The sequence below is a fragment of the Nilaparvata lugens genome, chromosome X (genome assembly GCF_014356525.2).
Source record: "Nilaparvata lugens isolate BPH chromosome X, ASM1435652v1, whole genome shotgun sequence".
NCBI classification, from domain to species: Eukaryota; Metazoa; Arthropoda; class Insecta; order Hemiptera; family Delphacidae; genus Nilaparvata; species Nilaparvata lugens.
Genome location: NC_052518.1, coordinates 49,155,991 through 49,181,379, shown reverse-complemented (window position 1 = coordinate 49,181,379; position 25,389 = coordinate 49,155,991). Strand labels below are relative to the sequence as shown.

The 25,389-nt window shown below is 35.0% G+C and overlaps 2 protein-coding genes across 3 annotated transcripts in view; both read right to left on the bottom strand.

Moving 5' to 3' along the window:
• The window catches only part of LOC111045750, a 106,339-nt gene extending 87,295 nt beyond the window's left edge, over window positions 1–19,044 (bottom strand). The window contains exons 1-2 of one of the 2 annotated variants that reach the window (XM_039441295.1): window positions 18,850–19,044; window positions 10,225–10,360 (exon numbers count right to left, since the gene is read on the bottom strand). In XM_039441295.1, the coding sequence (XP_039297229.1) occupies window positions 10,225–10,360; window positions 18,850–18,957 (244 nt within the window). In that variant the 5' untranslated portion in view covers window positions 18,958–19,044. The remainder of the gene's footprint in view (window positions 1–10,224; window positions 10,361–18,849) is intronic. The other variant, XM_039441296.1, reaches the window with a different exon arrangement.
• A 1,327-nt stretch (window positions 19,045–20,371) lies between these two features.
• Window positions 20,372–25,389, bottom strand: part of LOC111050394 (carboxypeptidase D) — a 296,777-nt gene continuing 291,759 nt past the window's right edge. Inside the window, exons 14-15 of the mRNA XM_039441290.1 lie at window positions 21,294–21,667; window positions 20,372–20,576 (exon numbers count right to left, since the gene is read on the bottom strand). Coding sequence (XP_039297224.1) covers window positions 20,480–20,576; window positions 21,294–21,667 — 471 coding nt within the window. The 3' untranslated portion in view covers window positions 20,372–20,479. The remainder of the gene's footprint in view (window positions 20,577–21,293; window positions 21,668–25,389) is intronic.

Sequence of the window (25,389 nt, the reverse complement as noted above, 5' to 3'; positions counted from 1 at the left end):
GTTCTCCTGAGTAAAATCTTCAATTTCTAGCTCATCATGATTGTGTGGTTGAAATGTGTTTACCAGATGATCAGCAAATGCTTGAACTTTTTCTGTATTGCTTCTAGCCCATGAGCCATCCTGTTTCTCAATTGGTGGTTAATGCTGAATGGGTTTTTTCAATTTCCTGGTTGCCTTCCAGAGAGAGTAGTCGGTGCTTTCATCTTCTGTTAGATTTCTCAGATAATGATTCATTGATTCATTCTTAATTTGTTGGATTTCTCTTCTGAGCTGTTGAGTTAAATGATTAAGTTATATCTTGTGAAGTTATTGTTTGTTGCCATTTTTTCCTAGCTCTCCTTTTTTTCAGCTATCATTTCCTTCACTTCTGTTGGGTAGCTATTTCCTACAGTTCTTCTTCTTAGTTGTGGGGTGTTCCATCAGGCTGCCTGTTGCACGTCAATGACAAATTTTTCCAGTTCTCCATCAAGCTGTTCCATGCTTCTCAATGGTACATCAAGGATTATTTTTTCTTCCAGCATCTGTTGAAATCCTTCCCAGTCTGTACGGGTATTAGCAAGCGCTGGTCGTTTATTTTGTTTTTGTATTATAGTTTCACTCAGCTGTAGAAGAAAATAATGGAGAATGGTCAGAATCAAGGTCGAAATTTTCCTCAATAATCGAGTAGTTGAAACTCACATTTTTAATTAAGAGGAAATCTATTAGGTCTGGAATTTTTTGCATATCTGAGGGCCAGAAGGTTGGTTTTCCGGTAGAAATGGCCTCACAACTGTACTCCTAATAGCCTTATAGAGCTCTCTGCCTTTCTTGGTTGTTAAACGTGACCCCCAAAAAACGTGTTTTTCATTAAAATCACCTCCAAGAATGATTTTTTTCAATTTCAATTCAAAATTTTGTACCCAACATCTCAAATAAAGAGATGTATTCTCGTTTTCGTATGGAATGTCTGGGTGGGCAGTAGAGAGCAGCCACAACTAACTTATAAGTTCTGGTTTGAACATCTACACTAGTTAATTGCACTCTTTCAGACTCATATTTAATTTCTTCATGATGTTGAATACTATCCTTGATGATAACAGCACCTCCACCTCGCGCCGAATTACTGGGATGTATAGCATGATAAGTCTTATATCCTCTAATTCTAATGTAAGATTGTTTAGTGAATCAGTTTCTGAAACTAAACAAATATATATTTTTTCTAAATTTAAAACTGCTTCTATTTCTTGCTGCCGATTAAAGAGTCCATCAGCATTCCATTCAACTATTCAGAAGAACAATTCAGATCCAATTCATTACAAGTCCATTCAGATCCATTCAGCATTACAATTCAGAAGAACAATTTTTATCCAACTTCTCAAAACGGCTTTGAAGATAGAAGATACTTTTTTCTTGGTTGTCTAACTTATGTAAAATGAGCTTCAGCACCTGATTAATATCTTCCTCCATATTATCGAACTGACAGCTATTCGAATTAGAGCCATTATTTCCTACTACAGTCTGTGCAAATGTTCTTCTACTCAGAGTAGGCACACGAATTTCTACCCGCTAAGTACTTTTATCTCTAAGTTTTTTAGTTGGATTTTGACTGATTGAGCTCTTGTGAGTGTTTGTCCTCCTTTTTTGAGCCGCATTTCTGATTTTCTGCAGTTCAATAGCTACAGTACACCCTCTGTAACTTGCAGGGTGAGCTTCTCCACAATCGACACATTTTGGTAGGACATCATTGGATTTTTGGCAGTCCCTACTTAGATGCTTTGATCCACATTTCACGCATCTTGGTTCCATGTTGCAGTAACGTTGGGTGTGACCGTAAGCCTGGCAACGCTTGCATTGGGCTATCAGCTTTGCCTTCCTTATATTTTCAATTTCTACCTTACATCCAAGAACCGTTTTCAATTCAAATATTTTTTGATATCTTCCTCGCAGCTAAAGGATACCAGGAACATGTCCAATGGTTCCTTTGTCTTCCATTTGAGTTTATTTACCACTTCCAGGACTTTATAGCCTTGATTCTACAAATCATCAAGTATGGTATCTGGACTACATGAATGATGTAGTTTCTTTACCATCACTCTGATGGGTCAAGACTGCTTATTCTTGTGAGAATGCCACTTATAGCAAGTATCAACCAATTTTTTCGTCACGTTTCTATAAGTATCTACATCTAGAACGTTGATTTTGAATGTTTCATCACTGACTAGCTTTATTCTAAACTTGTCATCTGGAGAGACACTGTTCAAAGTTTTCAAAAACGTATTGAAAATTTTATACCGTTCACAATGATAGGAACTACTTTTTTTGAATTTCTTGAATTTCACTCGAATCCATTCAGTCTCCTTTGCTAACTCTTCTTCATCCATAGAAAAATTTAGCTTCTTGTTTTCTTCCTTTTCGAAAGTTAGTTTATTAGTTTTCAAATTTCCTCCAACAGTAAATGACTGAGGCTGGTTATTACTCTCTCCATTTTTCTCAAGAAGAGAGATTCTTTTATTCAGTTGCTCTAGCTTCGTTTCAAGCTCTTCATTCTTGATTTTTCATTCTTCATTCAGTCTTACAGTAGCGCTCGTAGAGTAAACATCTTAGTAGTTTAGTTTCACCATAGTGATAGTTTTCAAAACAATCATCTTTCATCAATAAGTGGGTCACTGGAACATAACCATACAGCAGCTATCTTCATACGTCATCGTCGTCGGATAGATGAGGTCACCAACCAAACCACCGGATGGACTGATCCCGCAATTCTAGGAGGAGGAAGAAGAGGATAACTTTCCAGGAAACCAAGGACTCAAAGTACGAGAACAACCAGGTAAAATGGAAACTGTTGAACAATTATTGCTGAATGAATTCAACACAGACATAATGAGCATGAAGAGTATCTCTTCGGAATTCAAGGAATGGACTTCGTCAGAATTTAAAAAAAAACAAGGTTTCCAGAGCCGAATATGATAATTTCTTAGAATTAGTTCAGAAATTAGCATTGGCAATCGTGAAAGTAGAAACGAGAGCAGTTACTATTAGCCAAATAAGTGATTCTTTAGGGCATCCGAAAATTCACAGGACATAAGCAAATCTGTTCAGGAAATTAAAAATAAAGTCAGGCCTATTACTTACGCAGACATGATACAACTACCGAAAAAAGCTACTTCAAGCGATCCCCAGTCCAATAATCAAGTCAGGAAAATCCTTCCAAAAGAACAGGTAGTCTTAATTAAACCCTCAAATTCCACCGGTGATGAGAAACAAGACAGTGAAAAAATAAAAGGAACACTGAAAACCAACATCGCGAGAAAGGATAACATTAAAATAAATAAGACAGTACCCGTTAGAGGAGGAGGTTTACTCATTGTTCTGGATTCTCTAGAGGACAAAAATAAATTATTGAAGAATAAAGCTGTAAATAATGATCAAATCAAGATAACTGAGCCCCAAAATAAAAAACCCAGGATAATTGTTTATGATGTTCCATCTGATCTCACTAACAAAGAGGTAACTGAAGAAATATATAACAAAAATTTTGTCAATTCAGGGATACAAAAACAAAAATTTGAAGAAGGTTGCAAGCCATCATTCAAATTAGGGCCGAAAAACAAGGATTCTGTGCATTGGGTAGTAGAATGTGAATCCGGAATTAGGAAAGCAATAATTAATAAGAAAAAAATATTTATAGATATGACATCATGTAGAGTTAATGATTACCATGCAGTGCAAAGGTGCTATAAATGTCAAGTCTATGGGCACATCACAAAACATTGTAAAAAAGAAGAAGACATCTGTGGTCATTGCTCCATCACAGGACACTGCCGCAAAACCTGCCCTTCAATCGATAAACCTCCAGTATGTTTTCACTGCAAAAGAGCTGATAAACCCTCAGACCACAAAGTAAACTATCTAAAGTGTCCAAGCTATGTGAAAGCATTGCAACAATCAATTGATCGAACAAATTATGGAAGTGCTTAAAAAGATTAAGAATAGAATTTCCAGCTCAAAATCATCAAATAAATTCACAGCATCAAACATAAAAATAGATATTCAAGGCTTCCTATCATCTATTACAGAAACAGAATTAATAAAACAGTCAGCGAAAAGTAGGATGTCTTTGATTTTCGCAGCAAACTGTGATTAACAGTGTCAAAAGCTTTTGCTAGGTCCAGGAACACTGCTGCACATTTTTTGTTATTTTCTAGCTTATCAGTGACAAAATTTGACAATTCTAATACCGCATCTTTTGTACTCCTCCCCTCACGAAACCCGAATTGATTCCTAGATAGTAAGTTGTTTTTTTCCATGTAATTCACAAGACGTTTCTTTACCAGTTTTTCCAAAATCTTAGAAATATTGCTTATAAGTGAAATAGGCCTGTAATTGGTGGCATTTGTTTTGTCGCCTCTTTTATGTAATGGTCTAACACATGTCTCTTTCATAGCTTTTGGAAAAAATCCTTTTGACAGACTTAAATTAAATATGTGAATTGATGGTTTTAAAATTACATTTTTTATCGACTTCAATGTTCTATTATTGATTCCATCAAGTCCTGGAGCACTGTCATTTCGCAAACTACTAATAGCTTCAAGAAGCTCATCTTCAGTTACTGGGTGAAAGTAGATGGAGTTTAGAGTTCTTGTAACAGGTTTATATTGGGATATGATTTGGTCTAGTGGTTTTCTCAAGGAATCTATTATTGTCTTCGCCATTTCTTCACCTACATTTGTGAAAAAGTTATTCATGTGGTTGAGCACAGTTTCTGGATTTTCCTTTAGATTGAAAATCCTATCATCTATTTTAATAGCATTCAATTTCATTTTTGTTTTTGATTTAGAGTCAGTAGCATCTTTGATTACTTTCCACATTCTTTTATTATCCTTTCCAGCTTCATACAATTTCTCTCTATAGTATTGGTCCTTTGTTTCATGAATTAAAGCTGTGAGTGTATTCCTATACCGACGATAGAAGTTGGTTAAGTTGATGTTGTTTGGGTCTTCCTTTCTTCTTTTGTTGAGTATATTTCTAGTTCTTATTGCTGCTACTATACCTCTGGTGATCCATGGTTTGATGGATTTGTACTTCTTCTGCCGCCGATGCTGCTTGATATTATTTTGTATATGTTGTCTCAGAGTTGATAAGAAGGTGTCATAAGATGTATCTGGATTATTATCTTCTAAAACATGAATCCACTCCTCATTCAGTAGTTCATTCTTCAAGCTATTGATGTCTATTTTCTCGTTTATTTCATGTGTTCCAGTTTCATTTGCACTATTTCTCGAAATATGTTGCACTCCTAGAATTGTGGTGAAGTGGTCGGTTATTGTTGATTCATAAATGATTGGAAAAAGATTATCTCTTGAGTTGGTAGCAATGTGATCTATGCAAGAAGCAGTTTCTGTTGTAGTTCTGGTTGCTTGCTTAATGCAGAGTCTTAGCCCATGCTCGCTTAGAAGATCGCAGTAGTCATTAAATTGATGATGTGGACGAATTTGAAGGGTGTTAATATTCATGTCTCCTGCACATATGACTTGTTGCCCTCTTAATTCATTCAGGATCGATTCTAAGTCACTCAGGAAATTTGAAATATTGAAGGACGGTGATCTATATATTGCAAGGATGTTCCACTTTTTGTCTGCTGCATCCAACCGAATATGTGGGACATTTGCCTGATTAATCCGTAGCTCAACACATTGTACATGTATACTATCTTTAAGATAAACAACTACACCATCATTTTGTAATGGGTTGTTTATGGTGGAAAATACATCATATCCTCGAATGGACTGGAGTACAAATTCAGTCCTAATCCAGCATTCGATTAGAATAATAACATCAAAAGAAAAATTAATGTCGCACAATTGAATCATCAGCTCATCAAAATTTCTTCTGATACTCCTTATATTGAGACAAAAGATGCTCAAATCACAAGAACTCAATGCTGCACAAAGTTGTTGACTGTTGTCGATCACTTCATCATTTATTTCTTCAAAATATCAAGATCCTCGAAGCTGAGCAAATTTGTTGTTGTTACTCATTATTTAAACTCTCATTAATCTTTTCCATGTTTCTTTCATTCCAGCTCAAGAGAAACTCTCCACTAACATCCTTTAGTTTTCGAATTAGGGTCAGCACTAAATCTTCTTGCCCTGTTGTGATATATCTGAAGGTTTGTGTGTGTCTGCTCATTGCTACTATTACATGTTGTGTGCTGTTATATATTCCAAGTTGTTTTTTATTGTTCCTTATCAGAACTACATTCTTGTGAGTTAAACCCTGTGCTTCATGAATTGTATGGACTTTAATTGAAGGGTGAAGTTTTGATTGCAGCTCTTCTAGCACTGTTTTCTTCTCGAGCTGAGTGAATGTAAGAATCAGAGTGTTGGTTTCAAGTGGTCCAAGTTCTCCATTTGTTATTGGAGGTCTGACGGATAACAGGACCTCATTTTTCGTACCAATGTCCTGGTAGTAGCTGGAAAGGATGTAACAGACGTCTATTGGACACCTTCTAGTTACTGTTTGATGGATTCTCTTCTCACAGAGAGATGAAATGTGTGACCATTCAGCTGTTAATTTACTTCTCTCTATGTAAGATATTTGGTTTGAATCTCCCAGCAGAATAATCTCAGAAGCACCAGCGAGAGATGAGACAAATCCCACGAAATCTGCATGCATTAATATTGCTTCATCTATGAATACACGTTTGTACTGCTTTTTTGATCCATTTATATAGTAAGAAATGAGAAGCCATGGGAATTAGAGGAGTTCCTCTAGAATGGTTTAGATCATACCTCTGTGACCGGCGTCAGAAAGTCAAAGTTGAAGAACATCTCAGTTCAGAGGAAACGATGAAGTTTGGGATTCCCCAAGGAACAGTTCTTGGGCCAATTCTGTATTTGGCATATGCAAATGAGCTATGTTCAATTAAGATAAGAGGAAGAGTAATAGCTTTTGCTGATGATACTATTTGAAGGAAACACCTGGGAAGAAGTTTTTAATCTGGCACAGGAAGAATTGATAAAAGTCGATAAATGGTTAAGAGAAAATTTGCTTATAGTAAATGAAACAAAAACGAAATTTTTAGCCTTTTCTCTGACAGAACGGACGAGACCACAGGATTCTTCAATAATCCTGCATCACTGTGGAAGCACCAACAACCCGTGTGATTGCCCTTAAATTCAACAAGTCAAGGAAATAAAATATTTAGGAACAATAGTGGACAACAAATTCAAATGGGACAAGCACATTAATCTATCAATTACCCGGATCAGGAAGCTTCTCTACAAATTCTATCAACTCCGTAAAATCCTCAACTATGAGACATTAAAAACTGTTTATTTTTCTTAAGTGCAATAAATTTTAAGATACCTCATAATTATCTGGGGAGCTACGAATTTTATACTTGTTGAACCTCTCTATAAACTTCAAAAACGAATACTAAAAATAATAGGCTTCAAGGAGAATCAATTCCCCACGAACATTCTTTTCAAGGACAGTAAAGTACTGAGTGTAAGACAACTCTACATCCAGGCTATCATCAAGCGAATGGGGAGAAACAACGAACACATAAGACTGGCAGATCATAACCATCAAACAAGGCAGAGAAACACGCATTCAATAGTACCAAGGATGAACACTACATTTGGGCAAAGAAACTACATATATTTGGGACCAAAAATTTACAATTCAATACCAAGTTACATAAGGGAAGAATTCAATAGACACAGGTTCAAGAAAGTTTATTTTCCTGGTTGGTTGATATTGGAGTGGAAAATTGTGAAAATTTAGTTAGACTGTAAATATTGAAACTATTTATACTTCATTCTTCTCTTTACTGTTTTTCATTTTTCTAAAAATAACCTTTCTTATTATTATCCTTAATAGACCATTAATATTTATCTACTAATTTCATAATTTTGTTTGTATTATAAATTTTTTACTAATTTTATTATAAAAAACTTTAATCCCATATCAGTGAATGAAGTTTGTAAATAGTAATTATAACACGCAATAAGCAACTAATTACTCATACCCCAACACATATAATTTATAGTGGGGTGTATATTTATTCATTGAAATTATCATTTCTTCATTGTTGAAACACCGCTGATTTATGTAGTTACATTACAATACTATATTATCAATATTCTAATGTTGCATTCAATCTTCATTGTAATTAATAAGTTTTCATAATATGTGAAATTTGTTGCATAATTGGCTGTTGTTCTGTAATTTATTGTAGATTCGTGTATAAACCAGAATGCATTGTAACTTACTTGAATAAATAAAAAAAAATTGAAATTTTAAATTTGCATCATTACACATTTATTTTCAGCTTCCTTCCAACTATTATACAATATTTGTTCGGTCGCTGTTCTTAAATTATTTGGGTCGATGACCTTTTCCGACGTTGACTCCTTTGTAGGGATACCTGCGTTTACACTACGGCCTCTTCCACACGATAGGAGACGTGCAACTTGAACACCGAACAGTGCTCACGTTTTTTTGTCGAGGTACATTGAGTCCAATCGTGTCTTTCACATGGTGATCCCGAGCCAGGAACCTCCTTTTGTCACGTCTTTTCCCCTCGAGGCAAGCAGAAACCAGTTTGGATCGAGATACTAGCTGACAAATTGTCGCTTTCACATGGTGATTCAACGTCTCTCCGGTCCTCACTTCTTCTCAAAATCTATCTTTCTTAAAAATGAAGATAGACAGATTCTCATTTTGACACTCATAGTAAATTTTATACAGCTCCCCCAGCGACCCCCAAATTCTTTAAAGCGTAAATCCCGTTTCCGAAAATATCCGAAAACAAGGAAGTTATGGCTGTTTTTAATAAAGCTTTCTATTATCATATACGGTAAAAACGAACAGGTACTGTACTATACAGTACGTATGTACTGTAGCTATTATAATACAACTTGCTCTGTATTCGTGTAGGAAATTTGGTGGGATATATTTATCTTGATTTCTGAAAATACCCAAAAATAAGGGAGTAAGATAACTTTGAAAAACCAACGTTTTCTTTAACAGATATCCAGATTCAAGCAATCAAGCTTTTCATAAATTTATTTTTCTCCCCATGGCAGTAGGTTTGCGCCCAACGTTTTCACTTAAACATTTCTGTGATAATCATTAAATTATGATAGAACACATTATCGTATTGATCTTCTAAATCCAGTTACATGCACATATATTTCCGTAAAATTGATTTTTACCGTTCCTATGAATTCTACCAGGTTCAGCGCAACTTGTTAAATATCATTATGTTTGATTCAACAGAATTCATAAGAACGGCAAAAAACAAACAACAAAAAAGCGGAAGTTTGTGTCGATGGTATACGACATAGAAAGCGAAAGCTCGCGCTTGGCCCATAGTTCTACGACTGAGGATTCAGCTCAGCGACTAAAATCGACAAGCCATGATTATGTTAATCACTACTAATATAATAATAAAAAGTATAGAACTGCTTTTTATCATGATAAATGGTTTTCATTCTTCAATAAAAATAAAACAAGATTCCGGTGTCAAAAGCATCAAAGTCGCCAGGCTGGTCTGGACTATTCATGACTTTCTCAGTATGGATTATCCACTCAGCAGTTCTAATACAATCACAGACATCAGTTTCGTTTTACTTGGAATGTAATGACATTTTTTATTCTTTCAGTTCCTATTATTACGATAGATCGATTCAGATCACCACAATGTCTATACTGTATGTTCATAATAGATTTTTCTGATTGTTGCAAAGAAATAATTACTGGTACTTTAGAGTTATATTCAATTCTTTGAACCTGATAAATTAGAAATATGAAATATGATCTTCCGAAATATGATCTTCAGGAGCCAGAATTCTGCCGTGTGAAAGAGGCCTACCGGTTTCCATTTTTTCTTAATTCGCTTTGACTTACTCGCGTAATGCAATTTCGCACTTTTCTACAATTTCGCATAGGCCTAATTCCACTAAGGCGCAGACACGGAACTATCGAAATATAACTATTTTTACTACCACTATACTACACTATTCTATTAACACCTAAATGCTCTCGACATGCTACCGCTACGACGTCTAAATGATGACTGACTACTTCTGTGAACAAGAAAATTGCTTATCAATACTCTTGATGTCAACGATCATTAAACTTATCCTACTGCAAACTAGTCTTCTTATGTACTAGTTTCGTTAAAAATAGAGAGAAATATAGTAAATTTTTATACGTAAAATCAAAAATTAGAATTACCAGAGATTCCCATTCCTTTGTGAGATATTACAAATCCATCGTCATGCGCTTTTTTAAGTACTACACTGATGTAAGTCATTTTATCTGGATTTACTACGATCGCAACTGTTGTATTCAAGTAATGCTTGCAAGATACCTAAAAAAAAGTACTTCTATAAAATAATTATTACCACTGTAACCAGGAGAAATACTAATGAAACTCACAATAAAACTCATTGTCAAATTATGTCACATTTGCACGTAAAACAAACACAGAGACTTCCAGTAGCGTATCCAGAAAAACATTTCCGTGGGGGGAGGGGGATCATATCATTGGAGTAGGAAGCACTTAAACTTTGAGGGAGACACCGGGGGTGTAGGAGGTATGGAATATCAAAGGAGGGTCCGGGGGTTCTTGAAAGCAAACATTTCATTCAAGTTTGTTTTTGGTGATCAGTAGGCCACATCGATTTTCCCTTGAAAATTTCATAGATCTATTAGGTTTCAATTGAATAACAAATAGAATGGTATGGAGTAGAATTTTATTTGTCATTCAATTGTTTAAAAAAAAGTGATTTTGTAGAAGGCCTATTCATTATTATTCTGATAACAATTTCAATTTCAATTTATTGGAAAAAAAGATACATTGTAGTGAATGTAGTTGGAAGCGACAGGCACACTGCCCAAATCCGCACTCCACACAAAATAATACAGAAGAAAAAAAGCAAACTTATACAGAAATTAAACAAACTTCAGAATTACATGCTAAATATTGAAATAAAATACTAATTATTTATACCATTATATTCGTATTGTACAATATAAATAAGTTTAATTAAAATAAGGAAAAAAGGAAAGTTCAATATAAATAAGAAAAAAAGAGTTGACTAATTAAACTGAACAAAATTACAAAGAAAATGATAAAATAGAGAAGAAGTAAGGTAAAGATATATATCTAGAGATAGGTTTTTTTTTTAGATTACGTCCTAAAGACTCTCCAGTCATGAAGTATAAGACAAGTCATGTTACTACATAATAATTCTAACACTGAGTAGTTCAACCTAGTTTAGGTTTGAAAGGAATTCTTGTACACTATAAAAAGCTCTATCAACTAAATATTTTTTCATTTGTTTTTTGAAAATCTTCAAATCATCATTACTTTTCAAGATTTGAGGTAGCTTGTTATAAAATTTCCTACCAATATAATCTGATTTTTGTTCAAATAACCTACTATTGTGACCCATTATATGATAATCTGCTCTGTTTCGCGTATTATACTCATGAACATCTGAATTCTGGATCACACCACTCGTTTTCACATGCATTACAACTTCATATACATACAAAGATGGCACAGTTAATAAACCAAGCTTTTTAAATAAAGGCCTACAAGAGTCTAACCTATTCACTTTCTCTATACATCTGAGTGCCTTCTTTTGAATCTTGAACACTCTGTCCATATTTTGTTGAGATGAATTACCCCATACTAAAATAGCATACCTAATATGAGATAGTATAAGTCCATGGTAAGCAGTTAACAGTAGTTTTTTATCATTCAGCCTAGCAAGCTGCCGCAGGACAAATACCCCAGATGATATCTTATTACATATCCTCTCAATGTAAGGATGCCATGTTAATTTCCTGTCCAATAAAATTCCCAAGAATGCTACTTTCTCTTCTTGGTCTAATTCATTTTCCTCTACAAACACATTTATTTCTCTATCCTCTACTGAATTATATTTCCTTTTGAATTGTAGAAATTGACATTTCTTACTATTTATTGTTAATTACCTTTGCTTCAAGAATTGGACAATTGACTGTACTCCAGTAAAAGCATTTATTTCTAGACTATCTAATAAATAATTGTTAAAGATAAGCGATGTGTCATCAGCAAACAACAGAGCTCTGTGATCTTTTAATTCTTTTGGTAATTGGTTCACATACAACAGAAACAGTAAGGGACCCAGAATTGAGCCTTGAGGTACTCCAGCTTGGACCTCCAGTTTTTGAGATTTAATTTTTACTATTTCATTCCCATCCACCTTGGTAAGCTCAACACACTGGTTTCTACCTATGAGATATGATTCAAACCATTTTAGTTCTATACCATTCACACCTACAGTTTTTAGTATTTCCAATAATATTCTATGGTTCACACAATCAAAAGCTTTGGATAAATCAAGAGATATTGCGGCTGCCTTCTCACCTGAATCTATTATATCTATTACTCTTTCAACAAGGGATACTATTGCAGTCTTACTAGATTTCCCTTTCTGGAACCCATGCTGTTCATCACATATGAAATTAATTTCTTCCAGGTGCATCAATATTTAAAACTACTCTTTCAAAAATTTCACTTATTACATTTAGAATACTAATGGGTCTATAATTTTCAACTCTTTCAGAATCACCGCTCTTGAAAATTGGAAAAATTTTTCCTTGTTTCAGATCATCAGGGAAAATACCCTGCTTTAGTAAAGTATTAAGGAGATGCAATAAAGGGTCCAGTAATTCATTTTCACATTCTTTTAAAATTTTGCTTGAGACCCCATCCAATCCTACTGTTTTAGCAGAAGAAGAGATAGCAGAAGAAAAGAGGAGAGAGAGTGCTTAAAGTTAAAAATTGACAAAAGAATTAATATTCCAGTAATATAGAGCATGATTTGATAAAGGTATTCAAAGACAGATTGAAGAGATCGATATCTCGCAATACTGTGTTGAAAAGTCTCATGGATCGATTGATGGGTGAGTTTATAATCTTGCAACGTTCGAGATCTTGGTATAAAAAACAAAAATACCTCCCACGAGAAAACAGTCGGCACATAGAAGCCCAATATTTCCAGGTGAAAAGGATGCTGTGTAAGACCATTAACTACTTTATATAAATGTAAGATGGCTTGGAGATTTCGTCTGGACTTTAATGTTGGAATTTTGAACATGATTCTGAGCTGTGAAGTGGGATATGCAAAATAGGGATAGTGGCCAAACTTTTTAAAATACAAGTAGGGAAGGAATTTATTTTGAACTTTTTCAAGAGAATCAGAATATTCAGCATGATAAGGATCCCAAATAATTGAGGCATACTTCAATCTACTTCTTACCAACGACTTGTACAGATATATGATGGTATCTAAATTACTGAAATGTTTGCAAGTTCTAATAACAAAGCCCAACAGTCGATTAGAAACATTTAAAATGTGTTCAATATGAGAGATGAATCTGAAATCACTTTGAAAATAGACTCCTAAATCCTTACACGATATTTTGATTGGAAGAGCAGAACCATTCATCATTTAAGAGAAATTAAAAGGAAGATTTTGTCTTGAAAATGTCATTATGTGTGATTTATTAACATTAATTTTCAAACCATTCACAGAGCTCCATGTGGCAATCTCATTAATATCCTCTTGTAATGAATCACAATCATTTACACCGGTAATAGTTTTATATATCTTAACATCATCGGCAAATAAAAGACATTTAGAGTTTTTTAATACATCAGGTAGATCGTTGATCATGATGAGGAATAAAATAGGACCTAATGATGTACCTTGAGGGACACCAGATACGTTTGCATATAGATCAGAATCACAACCATCATATGAAACAAATTGTTTTCTGTTCTTCAAATAAGATGCTATAAATCCTACAGTAGAATTCGAGAAATTATAGGCCAGTAGTTTGTGTAGGAGAACATCATGATTTACAAGGTCAAAAGCCTTTCGGAAATCAATGAATACAACATCAACCCTCCCAAAAGACTCCAGACCATGCAAAACATCACAAGAAAATTCAATTAAATTTGTAGTAGTCGACTTAGCAGGTAAAAAGCCGTGTTGCTGTTTATTGAAACTGTTCAACATGTGCTTGTAAATAGAATCAAAAATGATACTTTCAAAAATCTTTGAAGAAACATTTGTCAAGCTTATTGGTCTAAAATTAGCAATGTCTTGCATGTTGCCAGACTTTAATATTGGTGAGACCCTAGCGAGCTTCTATTCATTCGGGAAAACACCAAGTTTCAGAGATAAATTGAAAATGAAGCAAAGATTTATGGACAAAAGATCGCAGCATCCCTTCACCAGGAAAGGTGGAATACCATCAGGACCACACGATGCCCTAGGCATAAGTAACTTGATAGCTTTCTCAACATTTCCGATGGAAACAGTCCTTAGATTTAAAATATTCTGATCAGACACAACCGGTGAGTTCATGGCAGAAGGAACCATCGAATCGTCGTATATTGAGGCAAAGTGATTGGCGAAGCCATTCGCAATATCCACCCCACTCTCGATTAGTGATGAATTCAGAAACATACTTTTCTGCTTCGGTGCTGCAGCAATACGCTTGTTATTCACATAAGACCAGAAACTACGTATGTTACGTCTCACTGAGGACTGAACAGTAATTAGGTGCTTTTTATTGGCTTCACGTATTTTGGCTTTCAATGAACGCCTAATCAATATAAATCTATGATTATGAAAATCAGAATGTCTCCGCTTCCTTGCCATTCTGTTCTTAAGTTTAATTTCCCTAATTATTCCCCTGTGAACCATGAGGGATAACCTCGCCTTTTTACAGGATTTCTTCTAGGTACGCAGCAATCAATGACAGAGAATGAAGTATTACAGAAATGATTAACAGCCTCATCATCATCTGTCATACAATAGAGAGAGGACCAATCGATATCATTCAAAATAATGTACAAGTTTAAATAGTAAGCTTTTTATAGTTATAAATAAGGTTATTAGAAAAACAATTGGAATTACGGTTTAAATTGAGATACGGTATGATAAATGTTAGTTCCAGAGCAGGATGATGAGCATCCTCAAAAACCAAAGGTGATGCATCCCGCTGGACACTCAAATCAATGTTGCGAAGTACCAGATCCAAAGTACGGTTTTTTACATTGAGAATATTATTCTTATGCTCCCTTAATTTCCCTAATTATTCCCCTGTGAACCATGAGGGATAACCTCGCCTTTTTAACCAAGTTGAGCAATGTTGAAAAATTATTTAGTCTACTTGCACGTAAGGAACCAGTAAATAAGTTGTAATCAGCCGAGTTAATCTCAGGAAGATTAAAATCTCCAACCATGATAATATTACCATCAATTAACCCATTGAGACTCTCAACATGATCATAGAAATTTTCAAAAATACACATATTCGAAGCAGGTGGAATATAAACAACAATCAAAAATACATTACAATAACCAAAATTTAGTTTGACACACAAAGACTGGAAACCCTCACGACGGGAAGAAGCTACCAATTCAGAGCTATATCAATCTTTGACAGCTACAACAACACCCCATCCTCTTCTTCCGTAATTTGTTAAGTCATTCGATATATAGATGTATACCTATTATCAAATAGCTCTTGGTCGGGAATAAGAGAGTAAAGCCAAGTTTCAGACAAAGCTATGGCATCAAAATTTGAATTCAAAAGATTTTCCGAAAATTCATGCGTCTTAGTTCTTAATCCATTAACATTCTGATAGTGAAAGCTCAATTCAGACATTTTACCAGGAGCAGAAGCTACAAATTGGATAAGAGTTAATTTTTTATTGATTATAGAAAAGAAAAAAATACTAATTATGTCTAGATATGTACAACAAATTAAATGTTAAAAGTAAGCTCAATTCAATATATAAGCCGACAATATATATAGTTGAGTCTCCACAGTCATTTAATAATCACCTGCTCTAATTAATCAGAGTGGTGAGAGTAGATAACGATAGCAAATTGATAATCCAGATAAGAAATGTAAAGTAAAACAGGGAACCATGTTACTTACTAGAATGAGATAAACAAAAAAGACAGCACTGATTGTATATGTAAATGAAATGAAACAATATGACGGCAGTATCGTTTCTGCCTATTTTCTATCCATTGAGCAAACTTCACTCACTAGAAAATAGAAACACACTTTGAATCCGACTCTCCAACCACATTGAAAGAGAATTCACAAATTTATTAAATCAAAATTACTGCATGTAGATTGTCAAAAATTTCATTGCTGAAACGAAATGATAATAATTAAAAATCCAGTGATAGCAGAGCAATTAGTTGATTTTAAATCAATTGACTACCTAGAACTATCATTTTCAATGAATTACTCTTCTCCATACAGTATTCTATCTAATTGTTTCGCCTATCAAATATGATATAGAAATTTACTCAAAAACTCTAATAACAAAAAAGTTGAATTCCCACACATAATTTATTGTGGGGCTACGGAGTTCAATGTTATCATACTTTATAACCGGATTACATACTATATAATATATATCATCCTTTACAGCAATGCTAATAATTTTTTCATATATTGAAAAAAGGTATCCGGCCTCTCGGGAGGGGCCGTTTTCATTCAGAGAAATTCATACACATTAAGAAATTACAGAGGATTCAGCTACCAAGCTAGAGAGTGGAGAAAATATTCTTAAAATACACATACAAAAGATTCAATAAAGAAGAAAAAAATTATCACTTGCATACGCGTGAATTATAGCCAATACACACTCATTGCAACAATTGTTTTGCATGCACAACACTAACACGGCCGTTTGAGAACTGAGAGACCACCCTCCCGTTCAGCCTCCAAAACACAACACCATCACGACTCCACACATTTCTAAAATAAAATTTTCCACACATTTCTCTAAACAATACACGTCGCTTCATAATGAGATCCTCATACACGAATAAGCCGGAACCACTCAATTGGCGCTTGTTTGAAATAACTAAATTCCTCTTCTGATAGCTCACAAACTTGATTAGAATCTGTGTGGCGTGGCTGACGCATACAGGACGCGCCGCCGGCCGAAACAGGGGCGATCGGGCGACCGACAGGGTGGCATCTGTCAATGTCGGCCGGCACAATCCCGACCTTCAGCTTGTCGTTGAGCAGGCTAACGACGGCCCCAGTCACATCTTCCCCTTCGCCCTCAGGAACACCGGATAAACGAATATTATTTCTTCTGGAGTATTGAGCCAATTCATCAAGTCGGAAGTCGAAACTATCCGCAAGCTCGGCGACACGAGTTCTGATGTTGACCAACTCATTCGCAGCATCATCAGCTTTCCGCGCCACCGCCTCAAGTCGACCATCGAGATCAGCGAGCACCTGAGCGCTAATTGTCTGAGAAAGACGCTCGCACAAACGCTCCTCAAGATGAGCAGCAATTCTGTCAACAAATGCGTCACTTGACAGCAGTTTTCGAGAGCCGCCTCCAACTGTCCTTCGGTCGTCATGGAGACAGGAACGCCGTCAGCTATCGAGCAAGACGAAGAAGTATGCGGCCGATTCACACCTCTCTGTTGTTGTTGATTGAACCGCTGCTGCCCAGCCGGTGAATGAGAGATAAGGTTGGCCTTATCTTTGCCAAATTTTGTACCAGCAGCCGCACGAGTAACAGGCGGAGACGGCATGGAGCAAGAAAATATGTGGTTTCACTGCTTCAGATTAGGTGTGAAGGGAAAGTAAAATCGCAGTCCTGTAGCCACTATTCACAACAACAAGTGTGCAAATTTTCAGCTGGATACCCAGACAAAAACCCACTATAAAATCAGAAAAACTGGGAGCTCAATTAAAACACATCAGCCCTCAAACATTTCTTATCTCACTCTTGATAGAATGCTAGAACAAGCTAGAATGCTTAAATTTTGGCTCCAATAAAGCACTGTCTCAACCAGCTTTATAGGCTTAGTTTTAACTTGATTAATATTTTTTTTCAAATTTACTTGATTTTCAATTGAGTATTCAAACTTGTTTTTTTAGGGGGGGGGGGGGGTGGTTGAAACTTTTTTTTTAAATATTAGATGGATGTGTCCCTCCTGTCAACGATAGAAACTACGCCTGTTCATCATAACTGTGAATTTTTCAAGCTACTGGAGCTTTGTTCAAGGATATGCATAAAACTGAATAAACTATAATCAACTAGAGCAATATAAGCTATATTGAATTTATTTCTAATAATAGATGGTAAAAAGTGATCAAACTTTGAAGTGCTATCTGTAGTTTCTCTATCCCCTGCTATCTAGTCCCTACAATCATACCACTCGTCACTGCCTATAAAAAAATAGTTCATTATTATTATTATCATTGCTATTGCAGTGCTATTCTCTCATCCCTTATATATTTCTCGACTTACATAGTACAATATAACTAAAATATGGTATTAGATGCTAATTTTTGTGGCTGATCCAGCCACAAAAAAAATCAGGTTCCACTTCGGCATATATCCCCATACGCCCCCCTCTGGATACGCCACTGGAGACTTCATCAGAATGTGAATGTAGGTACTCGTTGAACATAAATACATAAATACAACTCAAAAATAAGAAAGAAGCCACAAGATTAAGACTATGTATTGTCAAAGTGCAAAAGCAGAGTTTTCTTTAAATGTGAATGATTTTTATAATTATTATTTACCGAATATAGAAGTCAAACAAAAACTTATATTACTAATAGTCCAGTCACCAGGTACTTTTTGCTGCGAAAAAGTCCGAACACGTTAATTTTTCGTGCAATTATTCTGGAGTATTGGACAGCTTGAATACAAAAGATGGCTTTCTGTCCCTGGAGCTATTTACGGAGCCTGAAACATATTGTATTTTTATAATTTTAAATTCTATAATTCACCTGCATATGGTAATATCCCGGTGGTAGTGATATCATGAAGAGACCACTGTTTTTGGTAACGTGGAATTGGTGCGAAGAAGAGTTGAGATGGATAACAGCGTGACGCATTGGATCTCCAACTAGATTCTCAATTTTTCCTTCAATACCTGAAAAAATTCAATTATTTTGTGTGCTAACAGTGAAAGAACATAATATATTCTCTGGCTGATGCCCATGTGATCGTTTTCTCGTGCACGCTATGAGATGATGATCAAAGAATCATATTCTACGCGGGATTCGAATTTATGACAGTTCTGGCAACAGTTTAAGGTTTAACTTGTATAATATATTAACAAGTTTTAAGAATAGAATAACTCAGCCATAGCAGACACTATAGAATCATGATGTAAAAGTATTTTCCAGATTTTTATTGCTTGAAGAGTGAATAAATACTTTCTATTGGATTAATGGGATTATAGCAAAACGAAAACAGCTGATTGCAGCGGGATAATTCAAATGCTCTCCAAACTATTTTGTAACAATAATTATTTCGTGAAAATACATTTCGATTTCTTTGTATGTTGTAGGTCTATAAATTCACAGCAAAACCCAGCCTTTTGAAACATGAATAAGAAAATTAACATTTCAATTTACGTTATGCTATTATTTATCATTGATCTTTGCCATTTATTTTGGAATAAAAATTTTAGTATGCAACCCATTGAGTTGGAAAATGTATTTGTTTGAAAAACTGGAATAATAATTTATTATTATTAATATGTTGAATATGATATTGATTAAAAATATTCACATTGGGAGATAAAATTCATGCAAGGCAATCCATGTATTATTTTTCTTGAACATTTTTAGGTTATGTCACAATAGTAAAATGAGGTTAGTTTTTTACGCATAATATTATGAAGAACTTTATTCCAAAATAAACTTGCAAACTATAAATTATGAATTTAGATGGACTAATTAAAATAATTTAGGTTTTCCATGGCATTTATTTGACTATTCATCTACTCCAAAACAATAACTGAATTGTGTTTGCTCGGTTAGGTCTAGAACTTGAATTTAATCCCTACCCCAGTCGAGGGCATGAAATCACGCTGTTTCAAGTCCTGGACTTAACCATTTTTGATAAATCCTCGACTCAAAGATGCGAGAATCTAATTCAAGTCCTTGACTTATAAGCCCTTCACTCAGAAAGCGAAATTATAAACTCCAGGGTCTCTAAACTCCAGAGTCTATTTAAGTCTTCGGCTACGTTAACACTCTGACTCGGAAAGCCAATTTTATGACACCAGAGTTTAAAGCCAGTTTAAGTCTAGAACTTAGCTAAATCAAATCCCGAGCTTGTAAACCGGCCCTTAAAGTACCTATTTCTAGTATTTAATATCACCCTTTCAAGTAATGCAGGCTTAATTTTGGCAATTTCGATTAGTATGTTCTTTAAATATTGGAGAGTCTTTGGACGGTTCACATAGACACGGGATTTCAAAAACCCACACAAAAAAATGACACGGGGGCAAAACAGGAGATCGAGTCGACCATTGCAAATCGCCTCCAATGGGGATAAGGCATTCTGAGAAGTGTTCCTTCAAAGCAGGCATATTTTTATATTAGATCAATTATTACATTAGATTTTTTATACACTTACATTAGATGGACGTTGTTTTGTGAAACCATCATCAAACATTTGATAAATACTTTCAGATATATGGTCGTCATCCACATGGGGGTGGCTGCAAATTAGAGAGACAAAATATGAATACTATATTGAAACTGTCCCAGACTCCTAAGCGGAGCCTGTGGATGATAATCCTCTGATGATTTATCATCCGAGGATTGATCATAAGAGGAACGTTTAGAACATAGTATAACACTGGCAAATCGTCCATTTCTTGCGTACTCGTGAAAATTTTCATAATCGTTTTACATGCTTTTCTTAGTGTGATGCCAACATGAGCTCCAGGCTTATGCATGGGTAATGAGGCGGATGATCTAGGTGCGTTCCTAGCTTTAGGTGAGTTGTGAACCACTCTTCAAGTGGTCATCCTTACAACGTAGTAGCAGACGCACGAATCTCAACTTATATAAATCAATTTATTATCTCAATCAAATTATCCAAGATATATTCGGCTTATCAGCGCGAACACACAGCGAATCGATTCTTGATCAGTTTCTAGCTATGGAAAAATGAAGTCCCTAAGCCTGTGTACAAAATATGAATATTTCTCACTTTCATTATGGAAAAAAATGTCTAATGTGATCTTTTTAAATCCCTTCTTAGCACGTCATGTCAAGAAGATCAAAAAAACGAGCAAGAAAAATTTTAATAATTCTGGTTTGGTCTATTTTTACATCTGCTGATGAGAGAGTGAATGAATGAATGAATCACTCCATTCATAGTATATACATATAAAGATGACTTCAAATTCAGAAATTGATATCGTACTTACTTCAGAGAAATACCGCCACCTTCAATGCTGAAGATAAAGTCGAAGCCAACATCTTGGATCAGATTGAAAAGTTTCTTCGCTAATGACGAGCTGTCCAGATCGTTTGTAGCAAAAGCATTAGCAACTGGATTCATTGAGCTGTCAGCTGAATGACAGTTGAGATCAGCTTCAAAATGATCAAAGTGAGAACTAAGAACAGGGATTATATGGAAAATTGTTCTGTTCAGCAGTTTACGATATAAGGGCTCTTTGGAATGGTAGCCAGATGTTAGGTGTATTGCAAGCCTATAAGCTATCTCTCTACCAGCTGGTTCAGTATCATACAGACCGCCAAGTATCAGTATGTTCAGTTTCTTCTCATTTGGCGCGGAAATCTGTGAAAATATTGACAAATTAATACAAAACAATACAGTAATGAATTACAATACAAAAAAAAATTTTATACAAGTTAGATTTGCGATTGATCAAATAGTTTTTTTAAATGAATTTATTTGATAACCACATATTACAATAATTTTATATGTTGCGATAGAGGTCCGTTCGCTATGTGCGCTAGCTCAGAACTGACTACTAAATACAAAGTTACCTTCCACTACAATTATGCTACATCAAAAATAATAGAATGAGGAGTGCTGAGTATATAAGTAATTCGCTATATAACTCTTCCATCCCTAAAAAGAGCTTCAGGGGTAGGGTTGTTAACAATGTTTACATTGGGTGTAACTTTTCTACTTAGATAACGATCCAATAGAACAATTGACATTAGAATAAGAAGTACACACAAAATAATTGTACAAAAACTAATGCTTTTAATGAAAATACTTTCTTCCCTTATGGGGTGTGCTTGTTAACATCAATAGGATTGAAATTAAGTATTTCACCATTATAATAGAATGTATTGTTGTTGCTATTGATTGAATAAACTCCTTTTACAGATTTTGTTATAGTTTCTGATTGCTTGTCAATTTTTATGATTTCTTAATTTGGAAAGATACACAAATAGCTATTCAATTCTGGAATCCATTTAACAATACTATAACCTATTCTCATCTTACTATATTTACAGTTTGATGTAGTTCCTAATTCAATAATTTGTTTTTCACAATTCAATTAGTCATGATATAAATTTTCTATAGAACAAATAAAATTTGAACTTGTTTTTCTAGTACATTCACTAGTTAGACCTTCAATTGATATTTCTTTCTTATTATGATCATCGTTTGACTTGAGTAAGTATCTGATTTTGGGTATGACAGTTACATATTCATTTTGAAATATATTGGGCACAGAGACCTATTTGTATAAGTTATAATTTGATTCATTCACGATTGGTAAGTTCAAAAAGTAAATGATTTCTCTAGACGTTAGTTAACATCTATCAAATTCTCGAATTACCACATATTTTCCAATTCAGGTTTCAATGGTAATTTTTTCTGATAGTAACCAGCGATATTGGTTATCTAATAATACAATTCTTTAGTTGAAATAATACTAGGATGTAAAACTTTCGATTTGCAGAATGTTACAGAGTTTTCAATATCTTGGATCAAACTTAATACAATGTTATATAGAATATTCAATTGGTTCAGCAAATCTCTAAATTTCTCTAGTTCTACATAATCGCTGAGCTTATCATTTACAAATTTCATTTTACTCTAACTCATTAATATCATAATTAACAATGTTCAAAGTCTGATTATGTTTATGTTTTTGAAGGGACGGATTCAAGGATCCAAAGGTTCAAAGAACCTCACACGTCAACCAAAGCTTATTGTGTGTTCCAAAGTATGTTAGTTAGGCAAACCAACTCCCATGTCCTTTACAAGGTGCAGGAGTTTTTTCCCTATACCAACATCCCATTCCTCACCTGGTTATTTGCAGCCGAACAGAGCCCTTTTTCTAGCTCCAAGACTTTCGCAATCCAGTATGATATGCTTAGCAGTCTCTTCAGACTGATTACAAAGCCTACATATCTAGCTTTCATTTCTCAGTCCAATTGTTTGGATATGTTCCTGAAGTGGCCATGTCCAGTTATGAGGGCAATCACCTGCTTGACCTGACCTCTACCCAGACTCACCAGCCAGCTGGTGAAGCAAGGGCTTGCGTCTGCCAGCAACCTTTTGCTTGACCAAGGTGACCCTGCCATTGCTGGTGGTGTAAGTCCATGGACCATTTACTTATTGTGTGGAAGGCAGTTGTTTTACTTATGCCACAGCCTGGCTCTGGGCCAAAGAATGGCATGCTAGAACCCCGCTTAGCAAGCTCATCTGCACGCTCATTACCTCCTATGCCTACATGACCAGGTACCCAACCAAGATGCAAAGAGTTGCTTGTTGCAAGCCTGCTGAGTGTTTTGTGGCACTCCCACACCAATTTGGACTTGATTTCATTGGAGTCAAGAGCCTTGAGGGCTGCCTGACAATCTGACAGGATTAGTATAAGCTTATTGCAATAGCGCCTGGCAATGCCTATGTTGGCACAAGCCATGATGCCCCAAATCTCTGCCAGAAAGATGGTACAGTGTTGTCCCAGACTTGCATAAACTTGTGTTCTATGTGAATCACTGTACACCCCATAGCCAGATTTCCCTTCAATGAGAGAACAGTCTGTGTACGAGACAAGGCTGCCTCTTTTGGGATAGGGCCCTTCCTGAGACTTCCACTCCTCTCTAGAGCAGAATTTAACAGAGAAAGGTTTAGTAAAAACCAACTCCATGCTCATGACATCTGACGTCATTTCAAGCCCAGGGCTGTAAGCAACTGATTGAATTCAGCCATAAGTTATGAACTTGATGAGTATTGAGCTGATATTTGTTTTATCAAATTGTTTTAAATATCTTTCAAATGTTCAAGTGAATTATCATATCTTTCACTATCATACGAGTCCATATTTCCAGTAATAAATTTTATTACAGCTCCTATTCCATCCACTAGTACTCTTTTAGATCTCTTATCATTAGTCACACTTATAATATCTCATTTATCTTCTATTACATTCTTAGTATAATTAATACATTTTAAATAGTTTACTATATATCTTGCTTTATTACCATTATCAGTTATATATTCTAAATTTTCCATTATTGAAGTCTTATTTATTTATTGATTTATTTACAACAATTGTATAAAAATTATACAAAATTATACACATGTATATAATGATCTTACTTCGCACATTAATGAATAATTGACGAAAGATTTTCATTTACTTTAGAAAATCGATTTTTAATGTCAATTATAATATAAATAATCTCAATAACTTAAACTGTACAAATATGAACATTCAATGATAGTTTGATAAACAACATTAGTAAATTATTAACAAGTCATATGGTTCATATGATTAGAAAGAAGAAGCGTGAATGTAGAGCAACCAGCTTCTTACATCTCCCCCCCTTGAACGAGAAACTTCCTCGAAGGTGTCAATTTGCTTGAGTGACAGATGATTGGTTCACTCCCATTGATTCCGCAGGCCACTTCATACATTGAGTTTGATATTCTTCTTATAATGGGGAACGGTCCACTTCTAACTTCATCTAATTTATTTCTATTCAACTTGTTCCCTTTTTCTATATACACTAGTTCTTTTTCCTTGAAACCATATATTCTTCTGTTCTTATCACATCTCAGTTTGTTCCGTTTGTGGTTTAAATTGGAATTTTTTATTGCTTCTTCTCTGTCTATTTGTAAGTTTCGTTTTTTCCTCAGTTGTGATGGTATTATTTCCAAATCCTCTCCCAATAGCAGATATCTTGGTGTAAATTTAGTAGTGCTATGGATTGTCTTGTTGTATTCTGATGTGCAACTTTCCGCTATTTTCGACCACGTCTGCGTTCTTCCTTCTGGACTATTCACTTTGCATCTAATACAATTCACCAATGTCTGGTTTAGCCGCTCATTAAGACCATTTGATTGTGGGCAATCTACCGATGTGAACACCATTGTAACACCTTTTTCGAGTAGGTAATCTCTAAACTTTTTTGATTTGATAGACGCATATTGATCAGCTAATAGGACAGAATGGTTTTGTAAGATAGGATCTAGCAAACGAATGTATTCTTTAGTAGTTTGACCGCTAGAGCTTGAAGTGAATGCAT